This window comes from Oculina patagonica, chromosome 4 (assembly GCF_052425735.1).
Source record: "Oculina patagonica isolate OP01 chromosome 4, crgOcupat, whole genome shotgun sequence".
In the NCBI taxonomy this organism is placed as follows: Eukaryota; Metazoa; Cnidaria; class Anthozoa; order Scleractinia; family Oculinidae; genus Oculina; species Oculina patagonica.
The window spans coordinates 61,801,481-61,814,999 of record NC_135761.1 but is presented as its reverse complement, the minus strand read 5'-3'; the positions used below and the strand labels follow the sequence as shown (position 1 = coordinate 61,814,999).

Below are 13,519 nucleotides of genomic sequence, written 5' to 3'. Positions count from 1 at the left end.
CCAGTTCTTAATGCAGTTCTTGGTAAACATGTACATGTATCAGTTCTGGCGTATAATATCAAGTCGAGGACCCGCACTCTTAAAAGGAAAATATACAAGCAGTTGAACACAGCTACTTCATTTTGCGATGTTCTCCTATAGATACGCTTGTCGATAAGATCATCATCTTGTTTATGAACACGATTTGCAAAATTCATGTTGTTGACACACAGACCGAGGTATTCGAAAAACTTTACAGAATCGATACAGCCGGAACTAAAAATAACTTTTACCAGTGTTAAATAGTTAGTAATTTAATGAAACAGAACCACCAGAATAAAATATGACACGCTTCGAGACTACTTTGTGAAGACATTTCGCTTTGAATTGTTTTATTTCTTTCACAGTGCGAGTTACACAGTGTGAGCGGCAAAGTCGGTAAATATGACACGAAACTTGACCTTTGTATTTTTGTGGTCAGATCAATTATCCCATCCTCTACAATTAATTTTTATATGAATACAAAACAGTAAATTATACATAAGATAGGTAGACTTTTTCGAGCATAAACTGTAGCCAAAGTGAGCAAAACTAAAACACATCGAATAAATCAGATCGAAATGTGTTTACTAGTGTTGCGTGACCGTGACAATTTTTGTAGTCAATACATGAAATGTTCACTATGCGTTTACTTCTCTCAACGGGTGGTTTTTCAATTACCCGGGCTGAATTTTTTATATGTTACAGTACCATAATAGTACTTGACGCCGATCTATATTTTATTCCAAATTTCGATGTACCAGGACACGATTTTTGCCACCAAAGTTACCCTTGTTTCAAGTGTTTACCAAAGTGCTCAAAATACCAATTTTCGGGCTTTAAAAAAGATCTGTTTAATTGCATCGTTTTGCAATATTTTTAGGTTTCTGTGTAGTATATTGGATGCCCCGCATACCTGCCAAAGATAAATTTCATACGTTCAACCTTCTTTCCGTACGAGTGTTTTGAATACCCACAAAAATTCGACAAAATTTTATGGTGGCGGGGACGCGAAAACGGCCTTTTAACCTTTTGCCGATTTTCTCAAATATAAAAACCCTTTGAAAATTTTAAATGTCATTTTTGTAAATAGTTCACCAAAGGGTTTCTTTTGACTGAATATGAAGAAATGCGAAATCGGAGTTTTGAAATTTTTTTCTCGAAAATTCCAGTCGGTAGCACTTAACTGGTTTCCAGCTTTTCTCCGTAGAGGTTTCGCTTTTGGTGAGCTTGTTTTTCCAAGAAAACCGGAAGTATAAGCGTTTAAGCCGAAAATTCTGACTAAAACTGCTCAAAATGCAAAACATAGAGGATGACCATTTGCAAAAGTTATACAAAGAGGCAGAGTTCGATAGGGAACACAAAGAAGTGAAGGAAATCGCGGAGAGAATTACAAGTCTAGTCCACGAAATCTCGGAGTACATCGGCCGCAAGGATCCACTGTTTAAGAACTTTGTCATTCCTAGCGGCAGTTATTTTGAAGATCTTAAAGTAGAAGGCCCTGATGAATTCGATTTTATGATTTGCTTGGAGAATCTTTCATTGCCTGGTGTTTGTGTTATAAAGGATATACCCCAACGACCAGTCGCCGACCCAGGATATGTCCATGTTGAAATTGCTAACGATGAAGATCGCCATCGCTGGCAAGATTACCTTTCGACTCAGGGAAATCTCAAGCCCGACACGCTCTTGAGAAGATTTAAAGAACTTATCGAGGAGGCGTTGTCGAATAGAGAGCGACGTAGCCACGAAAAGTTAGTCGAACGTTTCGAGGTTGAGCTTAGGAAGATCCCTATCACGATTAAAGTCATATGGAATGGTGAAATGTATCCTTACTATGAAATAGCTATGGATCTAGTCTTATGCATGAAACTGACTGGATGGCCGGCCGCATCAGATATTCGAGTACGGCTCGATAGGGGACATCCCGGGTACGAAGTTTTTAAAAAGGCTGTTCGTGAAGGCTACCATCTTGTTGCGTCTACGATTGGAGAGTCGGGTGAACCTCGACCTTGCTGGCGTTTATCGTTTTCAGTTGCTGAGGGTATTGTTTTGAAAAGTGTCTGTGAGAACCCAAGACTAATACACAAGGTGGCACTTAAGGTTCTTAAGGTATTGCGAAAAGAACACGAGGAAGATTTGTGTCTCCACGAAGCAGCAGGCTCGTTCAATATAACATGGGTTTTTCATTCGTACGTACTAAAGACAATGTTCCTTCACGAATGGTGCGAATTTCCAGAAGATTCTTACTGGAGCAAAGACAGGCTTGGAGAACGAGTAAAAGGTATTCTAGAAAGGATTCGAAGTAGTCTTAAAGACAAAAACATTCGCAGCTTCTGGGTTCCAGACTACAAACTTTTTAACTTCCGCGCTAGAAGATCAACCCAGACCAAACTTTGCGAGGAGAAACTTTCCGATCTCCTAAAACTTCTCAAACTTTAGCGAAAAAAATTAAAGATCAGCTGTTAGCAAAGTGAAATCCCCTGTAGGGGTAAAGTTGCGATCGAAGGGCCGATAGTTTACAAGGTCCTTGTGAGCGATTTCGAAGCGATTGGATTTACCGCAAAGATTGTTGTTTATAGTACAACAGAACATTACCTGCCGGAAGTGCTTTCAGCAAGCGTTTATTTCTTCTATAAACACGGTGTCGCTTTGCAGAATTTTGCTAAATGAATTAGTTGTTACGCTGATTTTCATTGTTATCTGCACACGTTTATCTCAATAATTCTTAGCTGAGTAAATTATTGTTAGTGTAAAAACTCTTCAGTCAACATTTTACCGTGTATCAGTGTCGTTTCTTAAAGTGCAGTTCTACCGGCATTGTCACCTGCTATCATTTGTTTAATCTCCCTATGAGGTTACAATGGATAACATCAACGATATGTTTGGTTAGGCCAAGTTAAAAAAATGTTTCTCGTCCTCGCCCGCTTCATTTTTGGGGGCCGCTTCTCTTTTTTTAATATTTTTTATTAGGAAATATATTTAAAGTTGGAGAGAACAAAAACCAACAGGCGTTACTTCTCAATTAAGTGCAAAGAAAATTCTGTAAGCTTTGTCTGCGTTTTAATACGAACTAGGGCCAAAATTTTAAAACCTAGCCACGCTATGTCCGTACTGGAGAGGTCAGGATTTATTTTTCAAGTTCGTTTCTGGAGAATTTGACGATGGAGGAAATAACAAATAACAAAAAAGCGCCCGCCCGCTCTCTTTTTTTTATAAAAATCCGGACGAGAAACATTTGTTTTTTTACTTGGCCTAAGTTGTTTTCCTTATATATTTTTTCCTGTACTGTGTAAGATTTATTTTCAATCCCTTTTCGTGTAGTTTAGACTTGTTAGTTTCTCATTCATCTATCATGTTAAAACTGGACAAAAAAAAACTAAAAATATTTTCCGACTACTTAGTTTTTAAAAATTGAGTTTTAAAGGATTTGGTTATTATTTTATTTTTGATTATTTTTTTTTATTTTTTACGAAAAAAAAAAATTTACGGCCAAAAAAGTACTTACTTTGTTCAAAGTCATAAACTTGTTTTTGTTAATGTATGCCGGTTTACGAAAAATTAATTCAGTAGGTTTAATGCCAAAAGCATTGTGACCGACAGAGAAAATCAAGCTAAGTATATAAAGTATATAAATCAATCAAATTGAGGTGGCTGGACACAGGATTCCAGTCTTTGGAGTGCCGTATTTACTCACGTCTCAAGTGCGGCGCTTATTTGAGGGCGGCGCTTATTTAACATTTGGACGCCACAAAGGATCTTATCTTTAACAGTAATTGAAAATAGAGTCTTTTGATTGTCAGTATTCGTCTCTTTCTGAACAGAGAAGTGGCTCTAGCTGTCTTGGCAAAGTTCGCGGCCTTCACAACATTTACAAAACAACGTATTGGGAGGATGTTGGATAGAAAAATAATGAGCGAGCGGTAAAACAATCACTTTGAGCTGCAAAACATCGCTTTTGATGAAAAGAAATGTCCAAGTTTGTTTTAGAGTTGCTTTGTAGTGCCGTTTTTAGTTAAACGTAGTACCTCGAATAAGCGCCACATCGGGACTGCGGCGCTTATTCGGGGGCGGCGCTTATTAACTTTTTTGTCCCAAATGCGGCGCTTATTCGGGGGCGGCGCTTATTCGAGTAAATACGGTACCTGTCCTTTATATTTTGCTTTCTCGCGTCCAAACCGTTGCAGCTGCGGAGTTTTAATTACAAGATAGGCTACTGCATTTGTAAATTTTAAGACCATGTTGCATCAATATGGCAACCCAGGCAATTGTAAATCAACTAAAAAAATTGAATGCCCCTCGATTTCAGTCATAAGATCTTTTTCATCGAAACAATTCTGACAATTTAACATCGAAGTAATAAAGTTTAACTATCTTTACTGTCAAACGAAAGTAGGAACCGACATGACAAAAAGGGACCCATGAAAACGATAAAGATTACAAAAATTGCAGGCTTTTCGTCCAAAAATATAAATTAGGTTGGCTGCGTTGTATCAAACGGAGGTTTCCTAGAGGAAGAAAGTTCAGAAAGATGAAGCAACAACATGGGCTAATGTAAGGACTAAAGGAAACCCTTCTTTCAGATTTATTCAAAGTAACATTTGTAGTGTGGAGAAGAGAGCAGTGATGGCGCAGTGGTGAGAGCGCTCGCCTCCCACCAATGTGGCCTCGGTTGGATTCCCGGACCCGGCGTCGTATGTGGGTTGAGTTTGTTATTGGTTCTCGTCTTTCCCCCGAAGGTTTTTCTCCGCGTTTTTTATTTTCCTACCTCCTGAAAAACCCACATTTCTAAATTCCAATTCGACCTGAATAGAGGGCCCGAATGGAATTGAACGAACATTATCATTGTCAGAAAGAACAAAATTAATTGAAAATTAACCTTGTCAGGGAAAGCAGCCTTCCCCTCCACGATGCATGGCGGCGATCCCGGCTCTTTCCCAACCCTTCTTGATTGTTGCCCGGCCTTTTGACGTTGTCATTTAGTTTTACAGGGCCACTATATTCAATTTAGTTTTCCTTTGGGGGGCGGGGGTACTTAACTTAACGCGTGCTAAATTTGACCGGAAACTAAATTTAGCGTTTTCGCCCAGCTCGCTATTAAAGATCGCTAAAGTTAATGGCTACTAACAGTAGTAACCTCAAGGCATTAAGTGCTACCGACTGGAATTTTCGAGAAAAAAATTTCAAAACTCCGATTTCGCATTTCTTCATATTCAGTCAAAAGAAACCCTCTGGTGAACTATTTACGAAAATGACATTTAAAATTTTCAAAGGGTTTTTATATTTGAGAAAATCGGCAAAAGGTTAAAAGGCCGTTTTCGCGTCCCCGCCGCCATAAAATTTTGTCGAATTTTTGTGGGTATTCAAAACACTCGTACGGAAAGAAGGTTGAACGTATGAAATTTATCTTTGGCAGGTATGCGGGGCATCCAATATACTACACAGAAACCTAAAAATATTGCAAAACGATGCAATTAAACAGATCTTTTTTAAAGCCCGAAAATTGGTATTTTGAGCACTTTGGTAAACACTTGAAACAAGGGTAAATTTGGTGGCAAAAATCGTGTCCTGGTACATCGAAATTTGGAATAAAAAATAGATCGGCGTCAAGTACTATTATGGTACTATAACATATAAAAAATCCAGCCCGGGCAATTGAAAAACCACCCGTTGAGAGAAGTAAACGCATAGTAAATATTTCATGTATTGACTACAAAAATTGTCACGGTCACGCAACACTAGTAAACACATTTCGATCTGATTTATTCAATGTGTTTTAGTTTTGCTCACTTTGGCTACAGTTTATGCTCGAAAAAGTCTACCTTTCTTATGTATACTTTACTGTTTTGTATTCATATAAAAATTAATTGTAGAGGATGGGATAATTGATCTGACCGCAAAAATACAAAGGTCAAGTTTCGTGTCATATTTACCGACTTTGCCGCTCACACTGTGTAACTCGCACTGTGAAAGAAATAAAACAATTCAAAGCGAAATGTCTTCACAAAGTAGTCTCAAAGCGTGTCATATTTTTATCCTGGTGGTTCTGTTTCATTAAATTACTAACTATTTAACACTGGTAAAAGTTATTTTTAGTTCCGGCTGTATCGATTCTGTAAAGTTTTTCGAATACCTCAGTCTGTGTGTCAACAACATGAATTTTGCAAATACAGTATGTGTTCATAAACAAGATGATGATCTTATCGACAAGCGTATCTATAGGAGAACATCGAAAAATGAAGTAGCTGTGTTCAACTGCTTGTATATTTTCCTTTTAGAGCGCGGGTCCTCGACTTGATATTATACGTCAGAACTGATACATGTACATGTTTACCAAGAACTGCAAGAATAGGAATTAGATGTCTGTCTGAATGTCTGTTGATTTCCTGTTTAACAATAACAATAAAAAAAACACTCTTGGCTATAAAGCAAAAGATACTCTACCACCAACAGCAGCTTACCATACATGTCCAAACATAACAAGTAACGATTCTCGGCTGATTGAGCAAATACCAAACACATTCGAAAAGGCGATCTCCACAGCCGTTGTTAGCCGTCGTCACGCTCTCCCCTTCGCTCCACTGTTCCCAAGCTGTCTGCCTTTCTCCCGTTTGCAATTTTTACACAGGTTCTCTGACTTTTTACCGCATTCACAACCAATCTCGACTCACTCTTTGTACCTCCAGACTCTTGAAGTCAAATTCCATCCTTTGGATAGCGGGGAAAGGGAAGGTTTTATGCGGGTGTTGTGTGGGGGGGTGGGGGGGGGGGTAGGGGGTCAAGGTTTATTTTGTCATTGATCTTATTGTCCCACAAAGTGACTGACCAGATTACCTGGTGTAATCAGTTACCTTAAGGTTTAAGATGGTAGTAATTTTAGCGATTTTTTTTAGCAAGATTTAGCGATAATGTAATTTAGCGATTATCAGATTTTTTTAAAAAACTGAAAACAGCAGGCCCTAGAAAAAAAGATACCCAGTGTAAACCAGTATTTCATAAAGTAATAGCTAAGATGGAAATAAATGTTCAGTAAAAGAACAGAATCACTAGACGGCATTGTCAGAAAGAACAAAGTTTCGATATCCATTTCTTAAAAGAATTTTTGATGTCGACTATGATTAATTTATTTTCCTTTGGGGAGGGGGGAGGGAGGTACTAAAATTTAACGAGTATTAAATTTGACAAAGACTAATTTTAGCGAGTACTTTTATATTTAGCGATTTTCGTGCTACTCGCTTAAATCACTAAAATTAGAAGCCGTTAAAAATTGCACCCTTGAGGTATGTTGTACTGACAGCAGCCTGGGAACTAGCTAAGGGTTGGCCCTCAGCCCTCAGATACTGAGGTGGACAGGAATTCAGGAAGAGAGGTTTAACTTAAAAAAAAAACAACAGCGACAAAAAACCTTGTAGTAGAGAGAAGAAAAGGACCAACCTTGCAGAAAAAAATTGGTCGGAAATCATTTCCTGTCTCCACTTCTCAGTATTTGAAGGTTTGCCCCTTGCCTTATTTTAGGATATGTGGGACGATTAAATGCAGAGGGCCACACAACGTTAGGAAGACTTTGGCACAATTCTTTGTCGGATCTCACGTAGCTTGGAGATGCGTGTACTAGAAGTCACTCGAGGTGTATAAAACAGTAATTTTAAATGCACGGCTAGTACGACGACACTTAGTATTGGACAATTTATTAGGAGCTAGCTTATGTGTACTAATTATAACAGTGGCGGATCCAGACCTTTAGGTAGGTAGGGCCCCCAATCATCCTTACCTGAAATTAGCTCTTGAAGATGATTTTTCTTGGTCCCGTGGGCCTCGGTTTAGCCTAAAAATAATGGGGACCAGGGCCCAATGGCTTCTCCCCTTGATCCGCCACTGTTTTTAATAGTTGCAGACGCAACAGAACACAGAGCATTTTAACTTGGTCCCGCATTCATGCAACTACATTCCTGGACAAATTCTTGCAACAGGACCACATAAAGAGCCCTTTTCCTCACTTGTGGTACAGGAACAGCTAGTCCAAGTTCATTGCAAAAGAATTGTAGCTGCCACAGATTTTTCTTCGAAAGAGAGTTTGCCTGGACCATTTCCCACACAAGGGCCTGGCCTAAAAAAACAAATTCTGAAATCGCTAAATTAAATAGTCACTAAATCTTGCTCAGAAAAATGGCTTAAATAAGTAGCCCCTAAAAATAGCAACCTTAAGGTAACGATTACTTCTGCAATTCTGGTAATCTGGTCAGTCACTTTGTGGGACAATAAGATCAATGACAAAATAAACCTTGACCCCCTACGCCCCCCCCCCCCTCCCCCCGCCCAACACCCGTATAAAACCTTCCCTTTCCCCGCTATCCAAAGGATGGAATTTGATTTTAAGAGTCTGGAGGTACAAAGAGGGAGTCGAGATTGGTTGTGAATGCCGCAGTAAAGAGACAGAGAACTGCAAACGGGAGAAAGGCAGACAGCTTGGGAACAGTGGAGCGAAGGGGAGAGCGTGACGACGGCTGACAACGGCTGTGGAGTTCGCCTTTTCGAATGTGTTTGGTATTTGCTCAACCAGCCGAGAATCGTTACTTGTTATGTTTGGACATGTATGGTAAGCTGCTGCTAGTGGTATAGTATCTTTTGCTTTATAGCCAAGAGTGTTTTTTTTTATTGTTATTGTTAAACAGGAAATCAACAGACATTCAGACAGACATCTAATTCCAGTTCTTAATGCAGTTCTTGGTAAACATGTACATGTATCAGTTCTGGCGTATAATATCAAGTCGAGGACCCGCACTCTTAAAAGGAAAATATACAAGCAGTTGAACACAGCTACTTCATTTTTCGATGTTCTCCTATAGATACGCTTGTCGATAAGATCATCATCTTGTTTATGAACACGATTTGCAAAATTCATGTTGTTGACACAAAGACCGAGGTATTCGAAAAACTTTACAGAATCGATACAGCCGGAACTAAAAATAACTTTTACCAGTGTTAAATAGTTAGTAATTTAATGAAACAGAACCACCAGAATAATATATGACACGCTTCGAGACTACTTTGTGAAGGCATTTCGCTTTGAATTGTTTTATTTCTTTCACAGTGCGAGTTACACAGTGTGAGCGGCAAAGTCGGTAAATATGACACGAAACTTGACCTTTGTATTTTTGCGGTCAGATCAATTATCCCATCCTCTACAATTAATTTTTATATGAATACAAAACAGTAAAGTATACATAAGATAGGTAGACTTTTTCGAGCATAAACTGTAGCCAAAGTGAGCAAAACTAAAACACATTGAATAAATCAGATCGAAATGTGTTTACTAGTGTTGCGTGACCGTGACAATTTTTGTAGTCAATACATGAAATATTTACTATGCGTTTACTTCTCTCAACGGGTGGTTTTTCAATTACCCGGGCTGGATTTTTTATATGTTACAGTACCATAATAGTACTTGACGCCGATCTATATTTTATTCCAAATTTCGATGTACCAGGACACGATTTTTGCCACCAAAGTTACCCTTGTTTCAAGTGTTTACCAAAGTGCTCAAAATACTAATTTTCGGGCTTTAAAAAAGATCTGTTTAATTGCATCGTTTTGCAATATTTTTAGGTTTCTGTGTAGTATATTGGATGCCCCGCATACCTGCCAAAGATAAATTTCATACGTTCAACCTTCTTTCCGTACGAGTGTTTTCAATAACCCACAAAAATTCGACAAAATTTTATGGCGGCGGGGACGCGAAAACGGCCTTTTAACCTTTTGCCGATTTTCTCAAATATAAAAACCCTTTGAAAATTTTAAATGTCATTTTTGTAAATAGTTCACCAAAGGGTTTCTTTTGACTGAATATGAAGAAATGCGAATTCGGAGTTTTGAAATTTTTTTCTCGAAAATTCCAGTCGGTAGCACTTAATAATCATACTTGTCAGTTATGTATCAATAGTTGGGTGACTTAAGCAAATCAATTTACAGAGTGGAAGAAAGCGACCCATTCAGGACACATTTTTTATGACATCGCAAAAAAATTCGAAAGGGTGCCACGCGATCCCGTTTTCAATTCAGAGGGCACAGGGAACCCAAACGCTGTATTAGTTATTCATAATCTTAAAATAAAAATGTCCTTATTTACCTGCGTTACTGTGTGTGTGTTTTTTTTAACCGGTTTTGGGGGCGATTTGAATCAGAGCGAAGGTGGTTTATTTAAACGGTAATCGGTCTGTCGCAATGTCAATACGACGCGCCTCAATTGTCTCAAGTTTTACTTTAACTGTTATTATTAAGTATTAACTCCCCTCGCGGGAGAGAAGAGAGAAGACAAGGGATGAAACTAAAAATTAGAGTAGCTTGAATTCGAGGCGTAATTCTCTTGTTTCTCAACAAAATCTGCCATAACTTTACAGATCGGATAAAAAAAGTTTAATAATCATGTGAAGTCTGTTTTATTTGTTTCGACTCCCTATTTCCCGATTAGTTTTGGGTTGTTTTATGATGCAGCTTTTCGTCTCATCTGTGACTACACTTGACTTGACCGGAAGTGATTTTATTGCAGAGTGTATGTTCATCATCAAAGCGGTTCTTTTGTTCTCATGACAGACTCTTTTGTTTTTCGTTGACAGCCGTGTGTGTCACAAATATAAAACAGATCTCTCCACGCGGATTACCTGGTCTTTGCGCGAGATAAATTTCACGTTTGTTTGTAAGTGCGGAGTCAGTGTGGATTGCTAAATAAGAGTATTTTCATAGGTCTCCGAAATCTTTCTTTTCTTTGTTATCTGCGTGGATGGAGCGGCGAATGTCGGAAGAAGGAGGAAATGTAACATTGTCGCAAAGAAATTCGGCAAATTTCGAAATGTGCCAGGCAATTTTTCTTTGTCTGAGGTTTTGTTCGTCTGCAACGCAGGCTATAATGGATGTAGTGTTTCCACGGAGTTTAAGTCAGGATAAATAGAAGCGGCATCCGTTTCTAGTATCTTAAAACCGTAAACCCAAAATTCAAAATTTTAATTGAATAATTTGTAACATTGAAAGGAGAAATGTTTATTCACTGCTTATTCACTGATTTACTTTCTATAGTCGCGCCCGGGAGAAAAAGGTAAACTTACAAAAGCTTAAATATGTTCTACTTTTACACATAAATGTGCTTTTATCTCGAAAACAGCCGAGCGAAACAGAATGGAAATTCAAATACTCACCAGTGAGCAACGTTAAAATGAAATGGATTTGAACCATGATTTTCGCGTGTCCCGTTAATCGCCGCCAAAGGCTGCTGGCTGTCGGCTCGTGTTTCTTCGCGCATATCCACGCGCGAGACTGGTCACATCAACTGTAGTCACAGATTGTACGCGAAAATCATGGTAAATCATGGTAAATCATGGTAAATCAAATCATCTGTAAAGTTATGGCAGATTTTGTTGAGAAACAAGAGAATTACGCCTCGAATTCAAGCTACTCTAATTTTTAGTTTCATCCCTTGTCTCCTTCTCTCTTCTCTCCCGCGAGGGGAGTTAATACTTAATAATAACAGTTAAAGTAAAACTTGAGACAATTGAGGCGCGTCGTATTGACATTGCGACAGACCGATTACCGTTTAAATAAACCACCTTTGCTCTGATTCAAATCGCCCCCAAAACCGGTTAAAAAAAACACACACACAGTAACGCAGGTAAATAAGGACATTTTTATTTTAAGATTATGAATAACTAATACAGCGTTTGGGTTCCCTGTGCTAAGACATGTAAGTAAGTCTAAAAAACACGGAGTATGTTTCTTGCCCCAGACAGCTGGAAATTAAAATTTGCCAAACGTCGTATGTTTCAACATAGGGTTCATTTAGATTTGTCAACATGTCTAAAAAATAGAATTTCACTTATTCTGTGACCATTGAATATTCAAAGAAGCTATTTCTTTTTATAACATTTCAATTCAGACTTTTCACTGAGCTTTTTCGTCGTTCCGCTCAAACGAAATAGCTTCGCTGGCAAACCAAGAAAGATAAAAAGACATACAAAAATGAAGTCAATTACGAAAGACCATGATAATTCTGTCGATTCATGGCCGAAAAATTTTAAACTCCAGTATATCAATATGAATGACATTTTTACGACAAAATTTCAAACTCCATTATATGTTAAATGAATGACATTTTTAGTTGCAAAAGGTGTCTTTGAAGTAACACAGTTAACCATATTGTAGGTTAGCCATATCGAGCTTATTAATATTGGACGTCTCAGCCATTTTAACGAATGTTTTAACGAAAAAAAAATTCTGGGTCTCTCAGGTTCATTATTTATGTTAATGTAGTTCTTAATTAAAGCCAACGCATCAGCTGCATGGTGGTTCTGAAAAAGATCATCAGCAGTTATTCGTAAGGGTACCTGAAAATAGAGGACTTTGATAAAGTCGTTAATTTTGCTGACGCATTTGTAAAAACCTTAATTTTTCAGCACACCAGGTACACACACGCACACACCTTTGAAGCAGAATTCAATTTCGCTTGAGAAACGATAAACGCACCCCGTTAACAAGAACTAGCGTAAAAAAAACCTCTGAATTTTTCCATTAAGTCACCTCACTGGCTGATTTTTTGTAACCAGCAGTTTTCTTGCTCTATAAAGTACAGCCTTGTAAAATTGCAAAAATCTAATGACCGGTTCGTCAGAAATCGTGCCTTTTTTCAGCCAGCTGGGAAGTGCATGAAGAACAGCTTTTCCGTGGAACAGTTCCGTTTTGCCCTCCTGTTAAGTAAGTCAAGTAAACGAGTTTTTAAGAACAATGGCGTTTGTTTTTAGTCGCAGACAGCCGAAAATACTCCTATTATACTCATAAAGCATGTCAACAATTCAATTCTAATGAAAAATGGGATTTTGCCTATACTGCGATCACTGAATATTAAAAGAAGCTATTTCTTTTTATAACAATGAAAATCAAATTTGGCTTTTTCGTCGTTTTGTTAAAACGAATTATCTTCGTTGTCAGACGAAAGTAGGAAAAAAGACAAACAAAAATAAAGACAATTACGAAAGACCATGACAATCCTGTCGATTTATGGCCGTCACATTTCAAACTCTAAGCAATCAATACGTCTTAGTAACATTTAAAATTGTTAAAGGCGTCTTCGAAAAAACACAGCTTAGTTTTACCATGTTCTTGGTTAACCATATTCGAACTCATTTTGTTTAACGTCTCAGCTTTTTTATCAAATGTTTTCACGGAAATATATCAAATTCTGGGTATCTCACGTTTATTTATCTCTGTTAATGTGGTTTTTTTTATTAAAACGAAAGTACCAGCTGTATCATCGCTTAGTAAGTAATGCAGACACTCGCCAGTTAAAATTAAGCTGACCGCATCATTAAAAGCAAAAGACTCGTCAATTCATTCTCTAATTTGATGCGAGGGGTCCCTGTCGATGGAAGTTGTACGTATCTATTTAAAACACTTTATTTTTCGCTGAGGTTGATATTCCTCACTAGTAAGAATGTTTCGGCTTTAAAATAACAAAAGA

The 13,519-nt window shown here is 38.0% G+C and overlaps 3 protein-coding genes across 3 annotated transcripts in view; 2 read left to right on the top strand and 1 right to left on the bottom strand.

Annotated features, from left to right (window-relative positions):
- The window catches only part of LOC144647806 (histamine H2 receptor-like), an 88,392-nt gene that overhangs the window by 23,184 nt on the left and 51,689 nt on the right, over positions 1–13,519 (top strand). The gene's annotated exons all lie outside the window — the stretch shown is intronic.
- LOC144647823 (small ribosomal subunit protein uS11) overlaps positions 1–13,519 on the bottom strand; it is a 121,317-nt gene that overhangs the window by 97,327 nt on the left and 10,471 nt on the right. The window lies entirely within an intron of this gene.
- On the top strand, positions 1,254–3,391 carry LOC144648944 (cyclic GMP-AMP synthase-like receptor). Its single transcript, XM_078508397.1, has one exon. It carries the CDS (start codon positions 1,315–1,317, stop codon positions 2,458–2,460), a length of 1,146 nt encoding a protein of 381 aa, XP_078364523.1. The 5' UTR covers positions 1,254–1,314; the 3' UTR covers positions 2,461–3,391.